At 43.5% G+C, this 26,271-nt stretch overlaps 1 protein-coding gene across 1 annotated transcript; it reads right to left on the bottom strand.

The window, feature by feature from the left end:
* Positions 1-3,376: 3,376 nt before the first annotated feature.
* Positions 3,377-16,650, bottom strand: LOC129368921 (hormonally up-regulated neu tumor-associated kinase homolog). Its single transcript, XM_055044075.1, has 11 exons — positions 16,029-16,650; positions 13,461-13,583; positions 13,205-13,374; positions 11,098-11,153; positions 10,846-10,984; positions 10,597-10,724; positions 9,832-9,967; positions 9,161-9,338; positions 6,783-6,866; positions 5,651-5,939; positions 3,377-5,033 (listed from the first exon to the last, which is right to left on the bottom strand). The coding sequence occupies exons 1-11, from the start codon at positions 16,263-16,265 to the stop codon at positions 4,276-4,278; spliced, it is 2,298 nt and encodes a 765-aa protein (XP_054900050.1). The 5' UTR covers positions 16,266-16,650; the 3' UTR covers positions 3,377-4,275.
* Positions 16,651-26,271: the final 9,621 nt, after the last annotated feature.

Here is a 26,271-nt window from a genome sequence, read left to right as displayed (position 1 = left end):
TTTTAATGAATTGGCTGGTGTTGATCCTGAACTGACAGTTAATCAGACGTGACATCTATTAAACAGCGCCGGGCTCGGGTTGCTGTCCAGCGCCGCTGGACGTTTTGTGCGCCGCTGACCCCCCACCCCACAACCCCACCACCCCTGACACAAACACACCGTCCCGCCGAAGCCCAATTAAATGCCATCCCACCCCACGCTGTGAGGTCGAACTCAATTATGGATGACCATCATTAGAAACCAGACACTCGCCAACACACGCTTGGCCACACAGACACATGCCCATGCAAACGATGCGATGGGCACTGCGATTATTCCCAGAGACACCCAAGACTATTGGAGTGCTAATAGAGTAACAGCTTCAGTTTCATGCTGCTGATGCTCCTGTAACCTCCAGATGACCACCGGACTGGGCGCTGCAAAAAAAAATCTTCCTTTTTTTTTTTATATGTTCTTGTGCTTACATTGCCTGGAAAACGTGTCTACCTTTTCACATTTTGTCGCATTACACTGATTTATCAGAGATTTTTGTGTTAAAACAACACAAAGTGGCACGTGATTGTGTAGTGGAGAGAAAATAACTCATGCCTCGCAAACCTTAACGCAAAGAATCTGAAAAGCGACTCCTATGACAACCATGAATAAAATGCTATGCTTTCAGAAGTCATCTAATCAGTAAGGTCGTCTCTGTGAAGGAAAGCCATCACCGCACATTGCCTTGATAGCAAAGTCCCCACAGTGAAACATGGTGGTGGGAATATCATGATATGTGGAAGAAAACTCTTTAAAGCTGCAAAATGTCGGTAGCAACCCTACAGGCAAAGCCTCAGGGTTTAGACGTCCAGACCTACATCAATCCAAGAATCGGAAGCCGGACCTCCAAAAGCCACAGATGATCCATAAGGAGTAATTGGTTGCATTGGGCTTTATTTAGAGGGATTTCAGATCTCGCTAAATAGCTTTTTAGATATTTATTTGTAAAAACAAAAAAAAAAACACGTTCTAATCATGTGTTGGGTCTGTCGCACAAAATGCTCAAAACACATTGACCCTCATTCTTGGACTGGGACACGTAAAAATGTTTAGTGGGTGTGAATACTTTTATATCACTGAGGCAACAGGCTCATCTCATTAGTTAGATGTGAAGGGTGACGATAAGGGCATGTGTCATGTCGAATCACCTCTTAACCCTGCATCTGCTCCAGGTGTGAGTGCAGACAGAGGACGTCTCTCAACGGCCTTCAACACAAGGATTAAGCTGATGATGACAGAGGCCAACACTCACGAACCAACAATGCATGACCCCGCACACACATACACAAGCTTTCATGTCTGTCCTTATTGGGACGTAGTGTTGACTTCCTTTCATTTGACTGACCGTGTTCATGCATAGCCCATAACCCATAACCCTAACCCGAACCAATACACCAGTAATCTAAAGATAAACTCAATTCCAACCTGCATCCTAACCCCAAAGTTGTTGATCTGTCTTCAGAAAGATAGTTGTTATGTCAAGAAAGGTCGTAAAGGAGTAACAAAGACTCACATTGAAGGCACTTAAAGTCATCAGTGAAGATGGTGACCTGGAGTACCTGTCTATGGTACATTTACCACAAAAATAGAATAACTTTATATCTGAATACACTTTACTACTCTAGCAGCAACTTTGTAGGGCATATTTGATTAAACAACAGGATTACCATCTTCTTAGATTTTTTACCAATCCTCCAAGTTTTTCTGGGCCTCTTGTAATACGTAACTAACTTAAATCCAAACGAAAGTAACATGAAACCAAGCAGATACCAGTAGACAAGTCCGGACGTGTTTAGTGTGACAGAGCAAACACAGTTTAGTAACTACGGAGGGACAGCCTTTCTCTGTGCTTGACAAAGTGGAACAGCATTGACTTGGAGTTTTGGTGAAAGATCTAAGAAGTGAGAGATTCGGTTGTACGTGTAGAAATTTGCGTAGGAAAATCTCATCTCAATTTGACACCATTTCTCTACCGTCCTCTCAGCAGGACTGAAATGGATTAGGAGAGCGTGATCAAGACGATTATCACCTTTCTATGCACTCATAGAAATATCAGCAAGCATCAGGGCAGCAGGTTGACACACTTTAAAAGGTTGATGTGTCGGTGTTGAAAGCACGTCACGTTCGGGGAGAACAATAATCGACGTAGCGCGCATGCAATGTCCTAGCAGTTGTGCGCAGATCTTTATGTGCGACCTGCATTATTAATTGATTTTCCAAACCAGTTTTTCTCTTCCATGCATGTTCAGTTCAGATTCAGGCCAATCTAAATTCTCAGTTGCAGGACGGCGGCACATAGGAAGGGTCTTTTAACATCTCCGGAGTGCAAACTGAATACATTCAGTGAATGCAAGATGGCGGCAGCAGATAGAGGCTGAATCCTCTTTAAACTTACTTTAATTAAAAAGGCTGCCTCGTACTCTTCAGAGAGCTACTTATCATGACATGCTTACTGATAGCCTGGTCCTCGCTAGCGTAGCGGCATTGTGCCACATCGCCGTGTGTTCATGTCTGATACAGTATCAGAGCTTAGCGGTTCATATCAGTGTTAAGTAGCCAGAGTGGTAACTGGAGTGGGAGATATATCCACCTGAGTGGGTTCAATCTGTCCTCATCGGGCAAGCGCCTCACCAAAACATACACACACACACACACACAACTGAAAACATGGTGTCATGTAACAGAAGGTGAATTATTCAGCCGATGTGATGACTGCCACAAAGCTGCTACCAGATTCTTCCTCATCTTTGTATCTAAATAAATATTGATGATCCACAGAGCTCCACTTGAGGAGGAGGGGGGGTTAGTGACCGAAATGAGATTTAAGGGGAACAACATGCCTGTTTTCATATTATGTCACATAACGCACGTATGACCAGTTCAGAGATTTCATGAGCAAAGCTGGACTGAAACCGTCAGAAGTCGTTTCACTGAACGCTTTTCATAAAAATGAAACAAAAATAAAACAATAAATGGGAAAGGATGTCAACGGCATTTTTAAGTTTTAAACTGACATGTTTTTTTTTTAATTAGTCACCACTGCCTTTCCTTCTCAGATTGTTAATATATTTCTAGTGTCTATTTTTGTTAGTCCTGTTTACTTGTCTTGTCATGATGTGTGCTGCTGCCTTTCTTGACCACTCTAGTGAAAGAGGTATTGATCTCAGTGGGTTTTTATCTGGTTAAATAAAGGTTTAATTTTAAATAAATAAATAAATAAAAATAAGGAAAAATATGAAAACCGAGAAATGCTCAAATTGTGCACCAAACTCCTGACATGAACGATTAATGAAAAAGAAAAAACAAAACTCCAAACTTTCTCCAGACTGACAAGTTTACTTATTTATTTGATAACTATTTTTGCAAATCAAATGTTATATTTGGATTAATTACGACAAATTTAGTAGCTTGAAATCTATTAAGTTGTTTTGGTTTTTTTGTGGTGACTTCCTGAAGGTGGAGTGGTGGAAAGAGCAGGACATTCTTAAAGAGACAGAGGCCCAATTTCAAGCCATTAAATAACAAAGTCAAACTTTTGTAAAGTCATATTTCACATATGCAAGATTTTTATGACAACTGAAGGTAGCAGTTTCTTAAGTATGCTATAAAATCATTCTTTGTGACTGGGAAACAAATAACACTGCCCCTTTAAGAGGTAATGGAGATAGGTGGCTATGGATACAAATGTGTGTGAATTGTCTCTGGCAACCTGGAAACTCGCCCTTTGACCCCTAGAGAGGGACACCTTTCCCTGAAATGGTTAGAAGAGCTTCAGAAAATGGATGGACGATGCCATTCTGACAGGGAATGTCTTACGTGACTTTACACACTTTATTTTTCTTTTGTCGTTCACTTTCTGAGCTTCCGATTCTGCGCAAGAAAACCGAAAGGTCACAACAAACTGAACTGCAGTCTGATGGGAAGAGCGAATGGAAACGTTGGAGACGTTTCCCATGACTCAAATCAAACCCGGTCTTTTAAAGACCGAATCCAGCGGTTGAGGTATGAGCTGAAGTATTTTTGGCACTGCAGCTGAAGACAAACAAACGGAATGGTGTTTATCTAGGATGGGCTCCTCCGAGTGTGGCAGGAATAGAGCAGTATAACAAGAATGTAGCTTTAAGGCTGTACACTTCTATAGCTGCCATTTATGGTAGTTTATTGCAGTTGTCTCTGGCTGTAGTCCTATTAACTACTATGTTGACTTCCACCAGTTTTCTTTGGACTCTGCCGGACTGAGTCTCAGTAGTCCATGCTATGCAGCTGATTCTTCCGGACATCTTTCCCCTGCAGCGCCACAGGAAGCAGCGGCAGGTTCAGGTCCGCCACCCGCCGTTGCTCGGAACGTAACTGAACAGAGTTCCTCTTGTCGCCACCAATCCCTTTCCCCGCCGGCTCGCCTTCCCCTGCAGAGGCGAGCTCTTTCCTCCTTCCCCTCTCCTGCCTGAGGCTCTTTATGATCAAAGTGTGTTGTCTCTGCGAAGGGAAAACCGGTGGTTTCAACCCGTTCACCAGAAGCCCAGGCGGTCCAGGCCGACTCAGGCCGGCCCACATCACCTTCGTCCCTCGGCCGTCTTTAGGCCCAACATTGCGCAGGCGAGGCAGGTGAGCGCAGGGGGACGCCTGTGCGGTCTGGATGGAACCCGGCCGTCCTCTGTCCACGGAGAGCACGGGCCCGGTCTCCAGGAGGATCCCGGGAGAGACGGCGTTTTTCTCGGCGGAGTAAAACGCCTGCAGCTTCTCCAGTCGCTCGTTGTCGCTGAGGCGGCGGGAGTTGTCCTGGTGGTACTTGTCCCGGAAGCAGTCCGACCCCGGCTCCGCCGCGCCGTCCGACTGCGTTGTCCTGAGCGGGTGGGAGTGTCGGACCGGTCTGGACAGGGCGCCGTCTCTGGTTGGCTCGGCTGGTAAGGGGACATGGCAGGGAGCGGAGTCACAAAGCTGCGATGCTGAGCTCTTCGGAGGGGAAGCGTGGACGAGTTCCCTGTCTCCAAACACCGACACTGGAACAGACACACACACACAGAAAGCCATTGAGCATAGTGTCAATGTCACGTCACAAACATTTAGCATATTTTGTTGATATTCTATTGTGCTTTCTAGAACAATTTAGCAAAGGTCTCTGGGTTATCCAAAGCTTGTTCATTACATTTCTTTTTTGCACAAAATCATTCTTAGCTAATGAATAGTAAACGTCTTTTCCAAGCATCTAGCATTTATAGATTGCGTTCCCAACATGTGTTCTTTCACTGTCATCCCGATTCTTGCAGAAAACAGAATGAACGTCCGCAGCCTGACGCCGCCACCACCATGCTTAACACCAAGGATGATGTGCTCAGCCTCGTCAGCAGCGACGTCACATTTTGCATGTCTGATCCGACGCTGCTTGGTGACTTCTGGAAATAATCGTTCCAGGAGTGCGAGAGTAAAAAGGGCTGAACACAAATTATCAACAAACTTTTCAAGTTCAAGTACGCAAACGTTGATGAAAACCATGCAGAATGTTCCTGCCACCTCACAATGACCAAATTCTAACAAAATACCCTAAAATATATGTTAGTAATATTAGAAAATGTGAAAAAGTTAAACGGGTTTGAGTGTACATAGCAGAACTCTTTACCTTCAGGAAACAACGTGTCCCTGGTGTTGATAGAAACGGTCACCTCCTCGTCAGTTGTCCCGTCTTCTGCGGACAGAGGGTCGGGGGAGGGAGGGTCAGAGGGCGAAGGGGGTGAAGCAGAGCGGCGAAGGTGGGGCAGAGCGGGAGAGGGCGGACGGTTCTCGTCATCCTCACGGTGGCCCTTCCTGTGCAAATCTGTGGTCTTCCTCCTGTTCTGACTTCTGCTCGTCTGCTGGACCTTCGGCGACTTGTTGAACTGCTTCAAGCTTTTCTCCGTTTTCGGTGAGTTCTGCCAATGGGAAGGAGTCGATTGTCAAACTCGGTGTTCAGAAACCAGTGGAGTTCAGGATTTGTTTGTGACAGTCCAACGTTAGAAGGGAAACAAACGAGTAGAAGACGCAATTTGATCTTGATCAGATTGTGTGACATGGAATGGTGACCGTCTGACAGCCTAAATAAAGATGCGAAGAGGCTTAGTTAGCCTATTTGAACAACATTTCTACCACATTTGGTCATTAGTACTTTTACAAGTCTGCAGTAGAGAGCATCCTGGCAAACTCTATCTTCCGGGACAGAAAAGCTCTCCAGCATGTCATTAAAAAAACCGTCACAGATCATCTGTGGAACCTCTCTCCCCTCACTGCAGGACGTCGTCGTCACCCAGGTCACAAACTAAACACGTCATCCGGGCCCCAAACTCACCCGCAGCACTGCTTGTTCTCACTTCTGCCTCCTTGTAGTCATTACAAAAACAAGGACTAACAGACTGAAAAACGGTTTTCAGGATATCAAGCTTTTAAACTTGATGTGACTTTGAGTGTTTTTTCTTTTTCAGGCATTTGACCAACATGGTTTTTTTAAACTTACTGTTCTTCACTTATGTGACTTTAAAAAAAAAGTGTTAAGTGGAGCTTGTTGAGTGCAAATTTTGTTGCTCATTTTTTGTTGTTGTCCTGAAGTTTTTTCAGTTTCTATCCTATTTCTTCATTTTTATTTTTTTCACCTTTCAACCACAGTGTCAAGTTATTCAGAGGGAAGTCGATGTCGTCTTTTTAAATGTCTCCTGAAAAACAACTCGCTGAGACGTATTTACCCCAGCGCCCCACAGGGACAGCTCTGATATCAACTTCACCTGTTGCTGAGTCTTCGTTTCGGTGCTGCTCCGGTTCCTCCATGTTGTTTTGCTCGGAGGAGTCCAGTCGTTTTTCTCCAGCTTCTGCAAAGTCAAGCAGAAGGTGTCGGAAATGTCAACATGTCTTCAATTTAGACAGGATGTATCATTCTCTGCAACAGGTCGAAGTCCATTGACCCAAACCGTTTAATCCAACGCCAGATGGATGGTTGTTCAAATCCCCCAAGAGAGTCAAATCAAAGTACTTATCAATAGAAATAGTATTTTCCCAGTGGTAGATTTTAGTATGGGCCATGCAGGCAGTTGCCCAGGGTGTCATCAGAAAGGCTCACGCACAACAAGGAGCGAGGACGTTAAAGGCTGGGATGCCAACAGACGACCTCACACTGAGGGAGCGCAGAGCAAGAGTTCATACAGTCGGCAAAACAGGTGGGAGCAATCAGCAGCCAGCAGGTTGGGGTGGCAGGAACGGGGAATTCATGGCACCGAGGTCTGCTTGGTTTGTTTAATCATTAAATGATTCATTTAGACTCTCTTCCTTTATGAACCATAGAGACAAACCTGAAGTCTGACCCAGTATAACGAACCGAGAGTGTCTTTCCCTTAACATAAGTAATTTGTTCTCACTGTGCACCCATCCATTCAGCTGGAACCCCCCATCCGTCCCACAGCCTGTGACAGAAGGTACAACACGATACGCTGCTGCCTCGCAGCAACTTCCAGGCTTTTTGAACAGTTGTTCTGTCTGGATTTCCAAGTCAAGCCAAACAAAGAGGAGGGTGCGAAGGTCCAAAGGCCCGATCCGGCTCTTTTACCCCGTTTCTGCCGAGTGGTGTTGCGTTATACTAGCGCGACAGCTTAGACGACGACAAGCTGGCCAGGAATGAGGTGCTACAGGTTGGTTGTATTGACCACTTTTATAATGAAGGCTGACAAAATGGCGTATCAAACCGCACCGCGGCAATCCATGCCCATAAAGCTCAGTGGAAACAAAACATTTGAAGGATTAACCCTTATGACCTAAATTTAAAAATATTTTTAGTTTTCATTGTGTGCAGTTCTTTAAATGTCCATTGATCCATATCAACTGGAACTTTGGTTGGAAATATTAGTTTAATTATGCTAGTTTTAATGATGTTTAATTTTAGCGCACGTTGAAATATTAGCCGGATCATGATTGTTTTGAGTAAGCCTCCATTTAGGTGGCTTACTCACCATTTAGTTCAATCAACATATAACTTAATCAGTAGAATATTTTACTCAGAGATAATGATCACGATTTGATCATAATTGGTCTAATCAGTAGTTTTTTTTATATTAGATCACATTCTTAAGAGTGTGGAAGTCATAGAACCACTGAAAATGTTTCAGTTTAGTTCATTTAGTCCTTCCAACCAAAGGAGTTGAAAACCAATCAGAAAATATTCAGTATAACAGATGTTTTGGTATTGAAACTGCTCATGTCTGTTTTCTAAGAGTTTGAAGATATAATATGGAACGTGTTAAGTTTTGCAATCATAATCTGCTGTTTGATGCCCTGGGTCAGAGGTCAGGAGAGCTCTGTGCGGTTCAGGAACCAGTTTGAGGCCAGTCAGTGGCGTCTTTGTATGTTTGTATTTTTCTAAGGTAATTCACCTTTTCTTGTGGATTCGGTGTCTGATGATTATGTTGAGCTCTTGGTGTGATCTTATGCATTTGATTGTTTGAATAAAATTCTAGTTGATTGTGAAGCTGCACAGGGACTGTTGTCTTTGTGGTTTCACTTTCGCACGCGACATTAACGGACCCAGGGAGACGAGACGACGACGAGCAGGTAGAAAGTATCTCCTTTCTCCACACTTTCAAGAACTAGCGAGTTATTTTCGCAATTTACCGACTATTAAAAGAATGTTCCTTGGATTAAATTCACTCCTTACCATGGCAGGCGTTAAATTACCATAATAACCCAATGTTGACTGGAAAGCACAACGTCTCACCTTTCAGGAACAAATTATCACTCATAATTAGGGGGTGGGACTTGCCTTTTGGCTTCAAAGAGCCAAATAACCGATCACTCTTAGATCTTTGTTTATATATAAACTTGTTCACACTTTCTCTGGTGATTCGGTATTGAATAGATAGAGTAATAAAGACAGCTCAATGTAAAGGAAATTGTAATTTTTCAGAATAATGTTCAAAAAGTTCTGACCTTGATCAGTCTAAGAAAAATAATAGAACGTCAAGAAGCAGTTGAGTTCCCTAATTCCACCATAATCTAAAAAAAAAAGAAAAAACACACCACCACAATGCAACTTCTCCCTAAAATCTGTCATGAAAGGTCTTCCGTAGCTTAACTTAGCTAAGTGTGTTTCCGTGTCGGCGTGTTGTGAAGCCTCTACCATGCCAGCCTTGCCAGCCTTGTGGCTCCGGTTGAACTTGTTGAGCAGTAGGTGATAGGAGGCCATGACGGCGGAGGGTCTGTTGCTGGTGACCGTGTTGATGACTTCAGAGAGGGAATAACCCAGCGTCTCCGTCATGTGAGCCAGCACGGATGAGTTAAGGTCTTCCGGAGACAACCTGGGAAACAAGAGCGCAGAAGGGTTGAAAACCGTCCTGAAAAACAAAGGACGGAGAGCAGCGATGGGTCCGCTGGGACTGGTAAGGAAGGACACGTGACTGTAGGATGTTGGTTGAGCACAGACCAGAACTGGAAGGCTTCTGTTACTCCAGTGGGCCACAGAGAACGGATTATTCCCAGCCGGAGCCATACATGATTGCATTTCCACAATGCGTAAAGTGACAAAAGGGTTTTAGTCATGCTATAATATTCAGAGCTGTCACAATGCAGACCATAAAAAAGAAAAAGTTCTCTGTTGGAATACATTCAGTTCTTCGTATTGGTTCCTCTACCCACATCCAAACACTGCTGCAAAACACTTCCAGGGCTGAAAAAGAGAGCTGGTGTTTTCCTTTCTCTCTGTCACATTTAGAAAAGAAGTTAAGCACTTGCGATGTATCGGTTCGGTTTAAGTCAACTCTAAGGGTATCTGACCCCTCGTGGTGCGACTACCTGTTTTTATGTGAGAGCGTGTGCAGCGGTTTCTTGGCGTATCCCTCGCTGACCCATCTCTCTTCCATCGCGTCCCTGACGCTGGGTCTCTTCTCTGGGTCTGGCTCCAGGAGAAGCATCATGAACGACACGGCGTCTGCAACGTGAGCGAAGTCAAGTCAGAACCTTTGTTCGGTCAAATACCACAAAAGCACTTCTTTTATTTGCTTCTTTGTTCTGAATGAGAAGCGGGAGAAGGGCAAACCGGCAATCGAACCAAATAACTTGCTCCACCAGGAAGAGAAAACTCGAACAAGTGATTATTACTTTTCAATAGTTCAAGAAAGAACAGAGTAAAGACTTATTGCTATAATCAAATAATAGTACTCAGAGATTTCACTCGGCCAAAAAAGAAATGACCAGAATGAGGTTTAAAAAGTAAATTACATGTCTGGGCTTCCTGTGTGTGCCTCTGTAACGGCACTGATTTGATCTCGTCACAATAGAAGATCTGAGCCACGCCGCCCACCACCACACAAAGAGGAACATCAGGAGCCTAAATGTTATACGACGAGGGAAAGACCCCAAAAGACCTTTGGTTGTAGAATTTATTTAATAAAAATGAAAAAGAAAAAAAATGAATCAGAGTAAAAACTAATAAAACACTGCAGGTGCAGCAGTCAAACGTACACACTATTGAATGAAGAGCGTAAAAAAGACAGCTTAATTGGTTTTAATTAATATCAGAAACAGCATTATTCTGTCAGAAAGCAGTAATGCTCTGACCTTTGCTGACATCTTCAGGGATGTTGCTAATGTCCTTATTGACCATCTTCAGGTGCAACTGCTTGATGTTGAAAGGTTCGACGGTGAAGGGCAGGGTCCCCGTCAGCATCGCGAACATGCTCACGCCTCTGCACCACAGCAACGGCAAGCAAAAAACATGCCAGAATATTAGTTCTTCTCTGACGGGGAGGAAAAGTGAGCTGGTTTTGATGCGGTCGGGACAAACAAAAGCGAGAGTTCGTCACCCACATGGACCAGACGTCCACTTTGGAGCCGTACTTCTGGTGAGCCAGCAGCTCGGGCGCGGCGTAGGCAGGACTCCCGCACTGCGTGTTGAGGAGCTCCAGGGATAAAGAGTCCGGCTTCAGAGTGTTGCTCAGGCCAAAGTCTGTGGGAATCATTGTTCATGCAACAATGTCTTCTCTACCACACCGCTTTGAGATGCTGTGAACAGAGACGGTTCGATTTCTGCATGTGGGGCGCAAACATGTTTCAACATACCTACAATTTTTATGTTGTTTTGTTCGTCCAGGAGGAAGTTTTCAATCTTTAAGTCTCTAGAAAAGAAAAAAGAAACAAGACATTTATGTTGTTGTATTTTTGAAACGGTTTGTCTATGACTTTGTCGGGAATTCCGCCGAGATGCAAGACATTGGATTATAATGAGACAATTATCAGCTTAAAGCTTAGGATGTTTATGCAAATCCATGTCTAAAGCTGCCACTGTGTCTTTACAGAGTAATATCAAACAATCAGCTGAAAAAAATAAAATAAATTCAAGCTCCTTAGCAAGAAAGCCAAGCTGCTAAATTTGGGTCTTGGGTAGAACTCAGGTCTATTTTTCCATTTGGTAATTTAGGAAATTAGTTTGCTCAAACCGTTAAATCGCTTTATAAGAAACCCTCCAAACTGAGCGGTTTTCAAGGTGGGCTGAGCAGCTGTTGTTCTGGATTCATTTTCAACCATCAACAGAGAACAGTCTCTGCATTTAGTTGATAAAAAGTTGTATTACTCGCCTCATTGTACCCCAGCCTCGTCGCCTTCAGGCGAGGCTTCGAGCTATAAAACTACTGGCTAAATGAAAATCTGCGGTTCGGAGTGAGAGAGACCCCATAAACTGTAGCCTGGGAATCTGCCATGTTTCTTTCATCTGCCTTCATCTAAGCAGCAGACACTCAAAAATCCAGAAATCCTTGCTCGAGCAGCCCGAGGGAGGTTCAAAGAGAATAAGAGGAAGAAAGAGAGCAAGAAAGAAAGGAAACCAGCAAGAAGGAGCGAGATCGCACAACGTCGTAAAGCAGAAAAATGTATGTGGTGAACCTATTGAATGTGGGTGGCAGGAGGTGTGTTTAAGTGCAAAATTTTCCTCCATTTCCAGTGTGATCATCTCTACAGCACTGTGGTGTTGAGAGAGAGAGGAAGAGCGAGACAAAGAGAGAGAGAGAGTGTGTGTGTGTGTGCATGCGTGGGTGGGTTTGACAGGGAGAGGTGCTGTTCAGGAGTTGAAAGCGATGTCGTTCGGGGACTTCATTAGAGAGGAAGTCCATGATGTTGTGATGATGTGTGAATCATGGCGCCGGATCAGGATGATGAAGTCACCGCCTGGTAATCACATTCCCACCTTGAGAAGAGCCAAGGGCTCAAACTGAAGCAAAATGTGAGTGTGTGTGTGTGTGTGTGTGTGCGTGTGGATGTGAAAGTGTGAGAGAAATGGTTACCTGACACCGACTCCATGTCTTACTCTGAAGGCTGTTAATGCCCTGCAAATTACTACAACGAATGTGTGTGTGTTTTCTGACAAATACGACTTAACAGGCTTGTTCCACTGTGATCTTGTCTTTATGATAACCTTAAGCAAAATGTCACATTTTCACTGTGACATTGTCGTTAAGGTGTGTGCATAAGTTAGCAGTTTGGTCCCATAGTTTATTACGGGCCTCAAAGTTAAATTGTTTTCTTTCCCTTTGATTTACCTCTATTCCAAATGAAGAGGACTGAAACGTTTTAGCATTTCTCACAACCTCTCAATTAGATCTCAATCAGATTTATATCCAGATTTTGAAAAGTATTAGAATACTTTTAAAATGACTTAAAAGTAATTTGACTTTGGAATTTAATGACTTGGAATTGGGCCTCTGTCTCTTTAAAAAAAAAAAAAAAACTCCTTCTCTTTCTGCAACTCTGCCTTCAGGAAGTCATCACAACATTGCTCTTCCATTAACCTTCTAACAAAGTTTTTGAAAGAATTTCACCGAGAAGCAGATGCGCAGTTCCACCAGGTGTCGCTAATTGTTGCTGGCTAGTCTGAAGGAGCCCCGGAAACTTGGAAACTGCAACTCCGAGGAGGAGCTTCATCCTCGGAGGCGGAGCCTTCTGCACAGCTGAATGGTTGCCATGGGAGATTGAATGATTTCTCAAACATGCAACAAAAGGATTGAAGCGCATGCCAAATTTTTGGCGAGCTTTGTAACAAGATGTAAACAAGTACATTTGCCGTATTACTGCCTCTTTAAAAGCAGACTTGAAGTCAGACACATGTGTGCGTGCGTGCGTGCGTGTGTGTGTGTGTGCGCGTGTGTGTGCGTGTGTGTGTGTGTGTGTAGTGAACCTGTGCACAATGCCGTGTTTGTGCAGGTGCTCCACCGCGGAGAGGATCTGTCGGGTGTAGCGCCGCACCTCCCTCTCTCCCAGCCTCCTCCGGTCGCAGATCCTGTCCATCAGGTCTCCTCCCGCACACAGCTCCATGGCCATGTAGTAACTGTTCTCCGTCTCCAGGGTCTGACGCGCAGGATTTGCACGGTAGGTTAACGTTCGCGCACTCATTAACAGAGGGCGTTGCTTTGTAGGAGCGTTTGTTCCTTTACCTCCAGAAGAACCACGATGTGAGGGTGTCGGACCATTTGATGGATTCGAGGCTCCCTTTTCATGTTTTTCAGCACGTAGGCGTCTTGGCGCGCTTTCTTCTTGTCTATCACCTTAACGGCCACCTGCACACATGATGGCAGACAGACAAGACTCTCAACACAACTGCATTCATAGTCCCTTAATGGCACTTTTAATGCAAAGCTGCTTTTTTTCTTATCTGTTCAAACTGCTTCAACAAGGCCAGAATATTTGTTTAGGAGCGAGTAACCTGAACACAAACCGTCCAATCGGAATCATTTTAATGGCAACGTGTTTTGTGTATGTTCTTATGTTTTATATTTTTATTGTATATGATTATAGAATTCTGTTTTGGAACTACAACTCAACACGAAACTAGAAAGAGTCTCAATGATGTTGTCTTATTTTTTGATTTTTTTTGTTTTGGCAGCGTTCGCAGACATTTCTTACACCGACAGGAATTAAGGCAAACAGGTGAGCCAGGACATTACTATGGCAACCAGGTCGGTAGTTTGGATTAGGTAGTTAAGCACTGACACTGATCCTGGCCATTGGCCATGAAACTATATGTATACATACACAGGCACATTTTCTGGGTTTTTTCTGTAAGTTGCAGACAGTCGTTTTCGAAGCCCCTCTGTCACATTTTGTCATGACTCAACCACAAACCTCACTTTGTGTTTTGAGTGTTTTACTAAAAGACAAACGCAATGCGGTCTGCTCCATAATTGTGAAGTAGAGGGATGAAAATGATGTCGTTTTCTGACGTTTATAGGAATACAAGAAAGTCACAGTCAAAAGAAAGTGGTGGGAAATTTTGTTCAGATGGAGCCATGAACAAACAAGTAGAATAATATATATTTTTTTTTGTTAGATGGGGACAGAGACTGATTTTGTTTTAGTTTTATGTTGTTGTTTTTTTAACCAATGTTCAAAACCCTGTGAGAAGGAGAGAATAATAAGGCACATTACTGTAAACACACCATCCCCGTTTCAAGCCATGGCAGTGGTAGCATCATGCTGTGGGGAGAAGTATCCTCAGAAAAAAAGAAGGAAGCAGGTTTTGCAGCTTTTTAGAGAGAAATATATAGTAATTCTGAGGGAAAATGTCTAACAGCTACAATAGACACAAGGCTTGAGAAGTCCAGGACAACAACCTGAAATGTACATCCAGAAATTAAGAGGAAGGGTTTATATCACGCTACATTTTTGTGCCTTTTGCAAGACTAATAGAAATATTCAGAAAATTTGGGCTTGAACTGGACACTACTTGTCGAGACATACTGCAGTCCAACAAATACGTGGTGCCATTTTTTCCCCCCGAATACTATCTGTAAGTAAAGTCTGAAAAAGGTTGGAAATGTTACATTCTGGCATTATGTTGTGTCTGGCTGTCACATGTAATCCACATAAAACCCATTCAAGTCTGGTTGTGTTCAAGGAGCATTGCTACTTTTGCAGGACTACAAAAAGAGCAAAATTAGCACACGCAAAATGGCTCAATTTCAAGTTCAAATTAAAAGCGGGACAATTTGCATGAATGAACATTCACATGTAAATACGTATGAGAATTTCCATCTCTAATCCCACTGGCAGGTTGATGATGAACCACAAGAATAAAAACAGGGATAAAACAAAAACACTACGGAATAAGAAGTACACACACCAACCTTAATATTTGTATGTCTTTGCATTTGCTCAGTGTTGGCATTGAACTGCAAGGAGGATGTGCATTTAGATTATATTAACATATTAACTTCTTTGAAATTGTGCCACCTGAAATTACAACAAGATGTATGCCTCATAAATACACACCGATTTCACTACAAAGTTATTGCCTAACTTTGAGTTGGTTTTTCCACTGTATCAAAGTGAGTGTATTTCACCAAACAGCAATGGAAACACTCATTTTGTCGGCCAATCTCATGATCAACAACCGGATGTTGCCGCTGGAAGAAAAGACGAACAAGACGACAGGAAGTGGAAGGAGGACGATGGCGCTGTGTGTTTTTTGAACGCTGCATCGTCTGAACAAACTTATGCTTGAGTGATTTTAATTGCGTTTCTTGTGCAGCGGAAACAGGGCGATTGCAAACTGTGTTTTTGCGACATCGGCAGAATACCGACAAAGGAAACTCATCTGCCCTCTTTGTTTATGTTCTCCTATCGCAACGTTATATTAAAAATAGATGGTGAATCAGTTCTCTAGTTAATGTTGTTTTTTTAATATAAAAAACAACATTAATATAACGTTGTTTTTTTTAATGTGTAACGATACACATGCTGCAGAACTGTCTATTAAATCTGCTGAGTGAGCAGTTGCTCATAAAATAGCCAGGTGTTGATGGATCTGACACACTATTGCAAACATTACAAGGCTGTAATAACAGGCCACTGCCTTCTGTCAGACTCTCCTGTGTGTAATTATCTGCCACCAGACTCTGGTTGATACCGTATAATCATCACTTTAATGTGTGTGAGATCTTTCATTAGACAGGGTGCCACCCTGTCAGCGTGTGCGACTTCCACACCAGTAGGAAAGCACCCACCTTCTCGCCGGTGCCGATGTGCAGCCCCTCCATCACCTTGGCGAAGGAGCCTTTGTTGATCATCTTCCCGATCAGGTAGGACCCCACGCGCTTGGAGTGGGGGAAGCTCCTCAGCAGCTCCCTGGTGAACGTCAGGGAGGGCATGGGCAGCCCCGAGGCTTCCCGCCGGGACTCGCCGACCCCCCCTCCTTCTGGGGCCGTCTCCTCCAGAGTGGGCTTCACTGCTGCAGCTGGCATCCCAGGCGAGGCCGGGCCCCCACGCGGCCCCCTCTCACAGCCATGGCTGGGTCCCCGAGCAGAACGGCTCTTGCGGAGGGTGCATATCGCCAGAGAAAAAAAAACAACAAACAAACCCTGAAGCACAGGAGGAGTTTCAGGCCTCAGATCCACGCTCAGGTGGAGGTCCCCATATCCTTAGAGTCCGGTGGATCCCTCCTCACATTATTCAGCTTCGACTCTATGGCTGGTTTTCTTCAGGTGGCAGATCCGTCCTGTGTGTCTCCACCGGTTAGTGGATGATTAACTGGTGCGTTCTCAGGTCAGCTCTGGTGATGAGATGGACATTCTACACCCTAATCACCCTCCTCCCTACCCCCGCCACAGCACACACACACACACACACGGACACACACACCCACACACACACAGGTATGCACAGTTACACAGTAACCATTTATAACAGCTTCATTTACTTCCTCAAGCCACATTTCAAATCTTCGGCCAGACTTTTTTTTTTTTTTTGCACAATGATGGACTTAAAATGTATTTTTAGCTTAAACTGTTTCAAACTTTTATCATGTTACAACCAAAACCTTCCATATGTTTTGTTGTGTTTTGCATAGATGTTGTCTAAGTCTGAAGAGGAAGCAAAACGGTGCATGAGTGTTAAGCTTTTTTTATTTATTTATTTTTTTTACACATAAAACTTAGAAAAGTGTTTTGATGACACTTTTAACTGAAAACCCTCCAATGGATTTAAAAAAAAGAAAGAAAGAAAAAAGAAGCCAACTAAGTATCCTGCCATCGCCCTCAATTTATATAGCATATTTTCAGCAACAAGGCGTTTAAAATTGCTTCACATGAATTAGCGGAAATACAAACAGAACAGCAGACGCTCCATTACTGCCGCTCATTCATACAGGTAGGGTTGGGGTTTGTGGAGCATCAGCTACTAGTCGTCCCCTCAACCCACCAGAGTTATGGATCTGTGCAGCTCCTCCACTGATTCTCTAAATAACGCTGCCCTGGCCAGAGTCAATAATACCCCGAACCTCTCAGTACTGAAGTGTGTCGTCTGTTTTGCTCCCATGCCTGTGCAAACCTCAGGCTCGGATTGCACCACGCTGAAGGACGCTTTTCCCTCGCTCAGCTGATGAAAGGAAGGACACAGCCCAGTATCCTGCATGTAACCGAATACAACCACACACCCACAGATATACACACACACACACTATTACACAACCTTTAAAGGTGACCTATTATTCTTCGTTGAGCAGGTTAGAATGGAATATGCAAAAGTTGTCCACTACACTTATTTGCACAAAATCATTCTTTGGATAATGAGATTTTGGTCCGGTGAGTTTCAGAGTGAGCAGCTTTAGGGACTTTAAATTCAAATGGCTGCAAACAGATGGGCAATTTTACAACGGTTCTCCTTTGAAGGGCAAAAGTAGAGCCTCCTGCACAACCATCAAGAAAGCAACAAGTAGTTTCTGAACAACAACATCTTGCCTTTTCCAGCAGCCATTGTACAGAACATACTGAGGTAAAATCAGCTGGCCAATGTGCTAAGGCTCTGCTTAGGTTGCTAGGTGGTGGGCGGGGCTTCACCGGGGTTGCTAGGTGAGTGGCAGTGCCTGCAGATTTGGGACTGACAACCGGGAAGCTTTTGAAACGGGACATTTTCCAGACACCAAAAGAACATTTATTTATTGCCAAATGAAATGTCTGAGTGTTTTTTTTTAAGCGAATGTGTCGTTTTTACAACCAGTTGAGACGGAAATGGGAGCATAAAAAAAAACAGCGTGCAAACGAGCTGCTGCAGCTGCTGACCGAGTCCTGAAGTCACCTTGTTTAGTGGACGGTCGCTCACTTCAGTCGGACTTCAGCAGCAGCCAAATCCAAATATGTTTCAGATGAAAGACAGACCAACTGAGATGGGTTGGTGTTGAAAAGGGAAAGGAAATTAAAAAAAAAAAGATTGCCGTGGGTTTATTTCCAGAAAAATGTAATTGCTCTCGAACGCAGGTTGGGAGTCACAGGTGTTAAAGCCCAGGGACATCCACAGACGGACAGTAGGTGGTGCTAGAGCGCATCAGCCCTTTTTTCCTCTGGACAAAAAGTGCCCTTCAGAAATAATCTATTTGCATTTATTTATTTACAATGTAGTGTGTGGCCTATAGTAAATCTCACGCTGCTAATGCAGCTGGCAGTTCCAAGCGGCACACAAGGGTGCCCTTTTTTTTTTTTTTAAATACTCAAGCACCCGAAAGCCTGCACATGCCCCTGCTGCCGTCCATGTGGGCGAAGGTGTTAACAGATCCACCTTAATGCCGCGGAAGGGTGTCAGGCTTTACCTGGGGTCCACACCGGACAGACGCAGGAAGAAAGGAAGGAAATAATGAGTTAGAGAGCGAGAGGATGAGGGAGAGGTCGCCTGCTGCATCAAGGAGTGAGAGGGCAAAGGACGATCAGATGGAGGAAAGTGAAAAACAAGTCCAGTAATGTGATCGACATGCCGAGTGAGAAGGAGAGAAGCCGAGCTTTGCAACAGCAAAACAAATGTGAATTAATAAGACCTCAGGAGATTTATATACTTATATATATGTATAACCCCACTTTTCCTCGCTTAAATGTTTTGCAGGGGTTGTTCAGTGTCTCTCTCTCTCTCTCCCTATGCGTGTGTGTGTTTCCGTGGTTCAGTAAAGGTCATTCTCACTGCCAGAGACCGCAGTCTATTTGTGTGAGCAGCTTTCATGCCTGCACATATATTTGTAAGCTGTTTCTGTTTCTGCTCTGCGGTCCGCGTTTGTTGTCGAGATGATGTTTTTCTGTCGATACGCATGCATTAAAAAAAAAAGGAAAAAAAAGAGAGAGAGAGAGAGAGAGAAAAAAAATCTTCTTTTGAATGACTCAAGAAATATAATTATGAGCTTGCACATATTCGTCGTGTGTGCAGGCAGAGAAGAATGCTGGCCAGCCTCGCAGGACTTGGCGAGCTTCTCGGCGGTCGCATTAAATGAGAAGAGAAACCCCCTTCTGCTTCCTGCCTGTAATAAATGGATCCCCAGCAACCATTAAGGCATATTTTAACACCAAATAACTCCCCGAAACCACACTAAGGCAGACTTGGCCGACCCCGGGCCTCCAACCAGCCCCTTTGCTCTCGTTTCCACTACTTTCCTGTCATTTAGCTCAAAAGAAGAAGAATAAAAAAGAAGGGATCAAATATGAAAATTAAAGGTTCTTTTAATGGCACGGCTCAATGGTGGAATGGTTTTTACGCAGATTTGCCAAAAAAAGGGGGGGGGGGGAAGGGTAGTAAACAAAAGTGTCTTCTTTAAATGTTCTGAGGCCTTTCTTTGCTCTGGCACACAACTAATGAGAGTTGAAGAAGTTATTGATCACAACCTGAAATCCTTAACTGATTACTACTGGTGATTAAAAAAAAAGAAAAGACAATATTTGGAAGGAACAAGTGAGCGTTATGGTAAGACTGGCACTAAGAACAAAGAGATGAAACTGAAATAAAAGATAAAAGGTTTGGATTTTTTTTTTAGTACTAATAATTCTATATCTTTTTTTTTTAAATCCCTGTTTCGTAGCTGAGAATTTACAAAACAAAGTATTTCCCAGTGCTTTACATATCCAGACCAATCTAGAAATATTGATGTAGTTTTTCAACCTCGAGCTCAAATGTAGATCTGCTTTCTTGATTTTACGTGGCTGATCAACACTAAACAGCAGTTAGGCTAAGTATGAACAGAGGCAGCGGCACAGGTTTTCAAAATGATCACAAGACTCAGCCGTCTACTTGAAACTAACTCGCCGGACCGCTCTGGAGGAGCTGCAGAGATTCACCTCAATCATTTGGAAGAAGAAGATGTTGAAACCTGCCTCCGTGGCAGCAAACTACTTCAAGCAGGGGAAGAAGTTTTGACTTTTCGGTGGCACAATCACACAACCAGAATTACAATAGAATAGACAAGATCAAGCATTTTGGCCCAGTCAAAGTCCAGATAAAAAGGCAACTGAGAATTTGGAACAAACGTGAGCTACTTTGCAAAAGAATAACGGGCTCAAATGTCAGTTTCTAGAAGTAGAGACAAAACCACACAAGACTTTCGGCTTCAACTGCAGCATTTTCTCTTTTTTGTCTATTATGGTTTAATAAGCGAACAGTTTAACAAGAAAAAATATCCTGCAAAGCTTTGCGGTTGTACTGTGTCTCCATATTAGATTCGAAACAAACAACACTGGCAGAAATGTTCCAGATTTGCAGAAAGGAAACAGATTTATGCTCTATTCTATTGACTCAGAAAATCACGAAGAAGGAAAGCAGGGTTTCAGTCTGTACATAAAACGTTGTGGTGAAAACATTGCAATCTGACGTTTTCTCCACGGCAGCTGTCACTGCCTGCCCTCTGGTGGATAAAATATGATATTGCAAGCTCAATTCTGGGGAAAAAAAAAGAAAGTCAAATCAAAAGGGCAGCAGGTTGGAGGTGAATTTAAAAGGCATTCCCCCCCCCCAGCTTTTCACAGACCTTCCGAAGGTTCTCGTTGTTCCCACAATGTCCTTGCAAAAATGTTAAGCGCCAGACCAATAAAACGAGAACAATAGCAGCCAGGTTCGTCACCATCCCACAGCCAAAACGAAGCGCACGGAATATGTGGCGTTGTTGTGTCGTCAGATTCAGAAGCGATTTGATAACGTTAAGGAACTCAACTTTTGTGAAACCTCCTGCTTGACGTGAGGAAAACAAGCGCTCCTTCGTGTCCGTCCAACTCCTGCCTGAACAAAGACATTTCCCTTTTCCTGGGTTAAACTCTGCTGATCTAATCATTTCACTGTCCCTCCGTAAATCACTAGTTCTAGTTTTTGTCGTTCTGCCTGGATGTGGTCGACCCCTCGCTCCCCGGAGGCCTTATCGGAGGCTGCGGCCTCCTTCTCAAGGCCCCAGTCAGCCAGCCTCACTCATCGCCGAGGACTTTGCCGCGTCATCATCAGTCAGAACCGGGCCGAACCGGGCCGGGCCGAGCAGCAGTTGTCAGACTCGTTTGCCTGCATGTTCCTGTGGTTGGGATCTTTGTGTTTTGTGGTCACGGCTTCTTATGTTGTTGATTAGAAATGGTTCTGTTGGTTTTTTTTATTTTTTTATTTTTAGTCAGGCAAACAACGAGCCGCTCTCGGGGTCCGTCTCCAGTGTTTAGTCGCCGTGGCAACAGGATCGCTGCTGCCCGCAGAAGCCTCGCGCTAACGTCAGGCTGCTTCAACGCCGAGATCCACCAGAAGCGGAGCCGAGTCGGTCTGGAAACAACAGGAGGATGTGGGTCTGGTGAAAACATCATGTTCCGACATAAACTGAGGTATAAACAATTCAGCAACACTAATTGGACTGTTAAAACACGCCTTTTGTCAGGGGCGGGGGAGGGAATATTTGAAAATGTAAGAGAGAAGCTGCTTTGTTCACACTTAGTCATTAAATATTTAATTTGAAACAAAAGAAGTATGCTTTCCTATTTTCTTCCCACGTCGTGTCTCTTTGGGGGCGTCGAAGCTAACACGTTTAAATTGTGCTCAGTACAATATCTAAATAGTTGATAAGATTTCAGAAGCAACGCGTAGATTTGAGTTCAACACCAAGAAGCCATTCCTATTTCAGAAACACTTCACTGTCATGATGTCACGTCTTTGGGGGAAGTTCTCCATTGGTTTCCTGCGTCTTACGAAAACGAATTTTGCCCATTCTTCACAAAATCGTTCGAGTCCAATTAGACTGAACAGAAAAAGCACATGGCGAGGGCGTCAATTTTCAAAGTGAACTCAATTGTGTTTGTCTTAGAACAAATGATGAAATGTAGCTAACGTGCTAACTCCTGGATATTTACGCCGCCATGAATTGCGGTAGTGTTGACTAATGTGCATCGTCCTAAATGAATCAAATCAAATTAAAAGCCTGGTTACAGATTCTTAATTAGGTTTAGGCCTGGACTTTGACTAGACCATCCTAACATGAATGTGGTTCGAGCTAAAGTAGCTTTTTCTTCAGAGTTTTTCCTCAGGATTGCCCTCCATTTTATTCCCTCCACGTCCCAGGAATTTTGAACAGCTTCCCTGTCCTTGCTGAAGAAGAGTAACCCCGCATCATGATGTTGCCACCACCATGATTGACACTGGGAATGGTGTGTTCAGAATCAGTGGCGGGAACAATGAAGTGACTGTCCTTTCAGCTGATTTTCCCACTTGAGCTCTGGCTCTCCACAGTTCCTCCAGAGCAGCCGGAGTTAAATTCCACACCAGTGGACTCCGTTCAGGTAACGTCTGATTTTATTGACAGGCATCAGAATAAAGGAGGCTGGATACATTGTCATGGCATTCTTTTCAGATTCTTACTGAAATGATGCATCGGCCGCCTTCCACTACAGTTATGCACAAACAGATATAAAGACTCAATAATAATGATTTTAATGTCAGAAGGTGTGAAACCTTTAAAAGCACAGATTTCATTTTGCACTGCCTGTAAAGTTCAGCTGCGCTGCCTTTTAACCTTCTCCTGTGACTCAAAACCAAAGCCAAGAAAAAAAAACGTCTCCTTCCATCTAAATCCTTCGGTGAAACCCCTCAGAAATAAGAATAAGCCCACCTTTCCGAGTCGAGAGGCTGAAAACGGAGCTCTCCAACGGCCCCGCCGCTCCTAATTTGGACCTGGTGTGTGTCCGTGCCCAGATGTGCGTCCTTGTGTGGCTGCGTGTATGTGTGTGTCTGCAATGCGCAGATGTGTGTTTATGTGCTGTAGTGGCCTGCTGTGCCGCTCCCAAATTGAAATGTGAAAGAAACGTGTTGGAAGGTGATGACAAGAGTGAAGTGAACCAGTCATTTCCTGAAGGCCTGGGCCAGATGTGTCGCACACAGAGCCTCAGAAAATTCGCGGCACATTGCTGCCTAATAACCGGGTTATTCAGCCGGGCGGAGGGGGGGGAAGATGGCAAGCAGGAAGTGAGGAAGCTGTTTTTTGGAGCGCGTGCTTACCTGTCTGCACACAAATTGCGTGTGTCCTTTGCCTTCGCGTGCCTCGGCCGCTGACGCTCGATCTAATTGGACCAGAAGGACGTGAAGGAGACAGGAGAAAAAAGCCAGACAGATTGATGCCACACCTCTAATCGCCACACAGAAACACACACTAGATTTATTTCATACTGTATTCACCCTCTGACCACAATGTCTGCCACTTCCTCTCGGAGCAAGGCCTGGCGCCTGGAAAAACAAGTAATATTCAGCTTTATGTTGTCTAATATTTCCAAGCCCCTCCGTTCACATATACACACATGCATGACTCATGAATCGTGACTGAAAAATACATTTTGATCTTGCTTCGTATTGTTTCTGCCAATTCGAGGATGTTTGCTGAACAAGGAAACAATGTAATGCGGCCATTGCTTGTTCCCACTCTTTGGGTTTTCAGAGGAAAGATGCACAGATTGGAACCACAGAGACTTTTTGAAATATAGTTACCACTACGGTTGTTTACCTCACCAAACCTTTGTCCAATTGACCAATGCCTCGCTTTGACTGATCAGTAAGTACAGTTCGCTAAATTGCATTGTTTTCTTCTGCTTCCATCATAAAAGCGACCCATACACCCAAGCCGTACCACACCATTCCTAGGCCTTCTTCAGTTGTAGGGCCAATGGGCCACTCTCGGCTAATGGTACGGTTAGAGCGGACCTCCTGGCTTCTTACAACATAATCCATTGATTAGGGGACAGAAAAACATTACTGCTCGTGACCAGCATGAGACGCATTAGTGAGTCACGTAGGGCGCTGCGTTAGCTGTTTTGGTTTAGCGCCGCCTTTCCACTGAGAGTCCAACTGACTCTCATGAATATTTTTGACCATAAAATAGCGTGCCCAAAAGCACTGACCCATACCACGCTGCTCAGTGGAAACAAGGACTTTTATGTAGTGGAAAATTGGTGAGATGTGTTGAGGAGTGGCAAGCTTTGGTTTGGGCTCATCCCCTGTGGTGTCTTTGCTAATCCCTCCTTTCCACCTCATGTATAAATGCTTGTGGCTTTTAATTTGAAGAGTGGCCTGGTTACATGACGATCCTTTGTCTGATTTTGGAACCTGAATCCCAAATCCCGGTTTGCTAAAGGTTATTTCAAGGCTGATGTTACTTTGTATTTTGTGTTTTACCTATTCACCTCATAAAAACACAAAATTAGAGTTTAGAAAATATTTTAGAGAGGCATATTACCCCAATAAAGCACCAAAGGATCATACTGGGACACCGAGGATTTGCTTCCCAGAGTCTTGATTCAAGCAAATGAGAAATGTGTTTATAAACTATTCTTTTAAATTAAGGAGTGTCATGGAGTCTGACATTTTAGAAGTGAAGAGGATCATTTCTGAGACCTGGTTAGCAAAATGCCTTGGATTATCTCAAGCAAGTCATTACTTTTCTGAAAATAAACTGCAAAACTACAAAAGCATAACTACCACCGATTTGATGTAGAAGTATTACATATTGATCTTCTAATACCAGTTTTAATAAGTTTTGAGTTACTGACACAAATTAATATTTATTTAAAAATAAAATTGGGTCAATCAGTGCCACTCTTTCTGTTGGCTTCTGTCTCATTTTTTCCCACCTATAAGTTATGCAGTGGAGTTATTTTTAGCGGGTCTTAAACAGATATGCAAGGAAAATCCCTGCTAAAAGGAAGCAGCCAGACAGCAAACATAGTCAGCCGATATCCATCATTTCTATGGGTTGTTTTTTGTTGTATAGAATCATAATTAGGTCATTATCCATTGTCCAGTAATGTCCTATAAGTATTATAAAAATCTTCAATAAGTAACACCAATGTTTAGTGCTTAGGTCCAGAAGCTAACAATTATCTAATTGTTGCTAACCATAAAGTTAGCACTGTAAATCCACTAGATGTGAGACTTTAAATGAAATAACCCAATTAGTTGGGAGTTTTTGTGGTTATATATATATTTTTATATATATTTTTATAAATACCTTTTTTAAATCAAATTGTAACATCTATGACAAGTTTTTCAGTTCAAATTAATTTTGTTAGGCCATTCAAAATACTAAATAATCACATCAGAGTTTTTGACGCTAATTGCTTGTAGCAATGTAAGCCTATATATATTTCTCTCTGTTGCATCTACTCAAACGTTAGAGTACTATGGTAACAAATAGTACTATGTATGACTAACAACTTCAAAAGTTGTGGAAAAAATATTTTATATTCTCAACTCTCTTAATGTTTGTACATAGCTATATGGGATGCTAGCCTCGAGGCTGGGCATCTTCTTGATGGCTGGCGAATTAACTTTTGGCACATCGCTACCCCTTATGGGTCACTGTGTGTGTGTGTCAGTGTTGCTGGTGTCCAAGAAATAAGCAAAATGTTTTCTGTTAGAAACGAATTGAAGTTAACGGAGTAAACTAATGGATCTAAACTAAGCAAATCTTCGTGATTGTGAGTTCGTCAAAGCTTCCGAATGGCTTGTCTTGGCGCGTGTCTCAAATAATCCAGGTAATATTTTCAGACTCACAAATCTGTCTTAACGGGTTTGAAATGGCTGGACTGTGCATTCTTCAGGTGAAGTGCAGCTTGTTCCGGCGGGAGCAGCGGACTGCTGTTTACTCAAAAGGTGTCAGAGCAGCACTGCGTTTCTTGCAACGACAAAAGTGTTTAGCTGTGCTAGCAAACATAATAGCCTGTGACATACAACGCCACGGCTGTTTGGTAATAGCCGTGTTTTAAGAATGGCCATTAATGCAGCTTGTAAAATATTCCTAACACGAAGCCAAGCGCCCGCTTCAGTTTCACCTCCTTCTCCCAAACTAATCTACCTCTCTCCATTTTCCCCTGCCCCGCTCTGCTTCCCCTCACCTCATTTGTGGTGAAATTTATTAAACTCGTTAAAAACAATTCAGTGAATATTCCCAGCTATGTGACCAGGCTTCCGTTTCACCCTCCCCTCCTCCCATCTTTCTCC

The sequence above is a fragment of the Poeciliopsis prolifica genome, unplaced genomic scaffold (assembly GCF_027474105.1).
Source record: "Poeciliopsis prolifica strain line A6 unplaced genomic scaffold, Auburn_PproV2 SCAFFOLD020, whole genome shotgun sequence".
Lineage (NCBI taxonomy): Eukaryota > Metazoa > Chordata > Actinopteri > Cyprinodontiformes > Poeciliidae > Poeciliopsis > Poeciliopsis prolifica.
The sequence above is the reverse complement of the archived record's forward strand: the minus strand, read 5'-3'. Positions and strand labels throughout refer to the sequence as shown.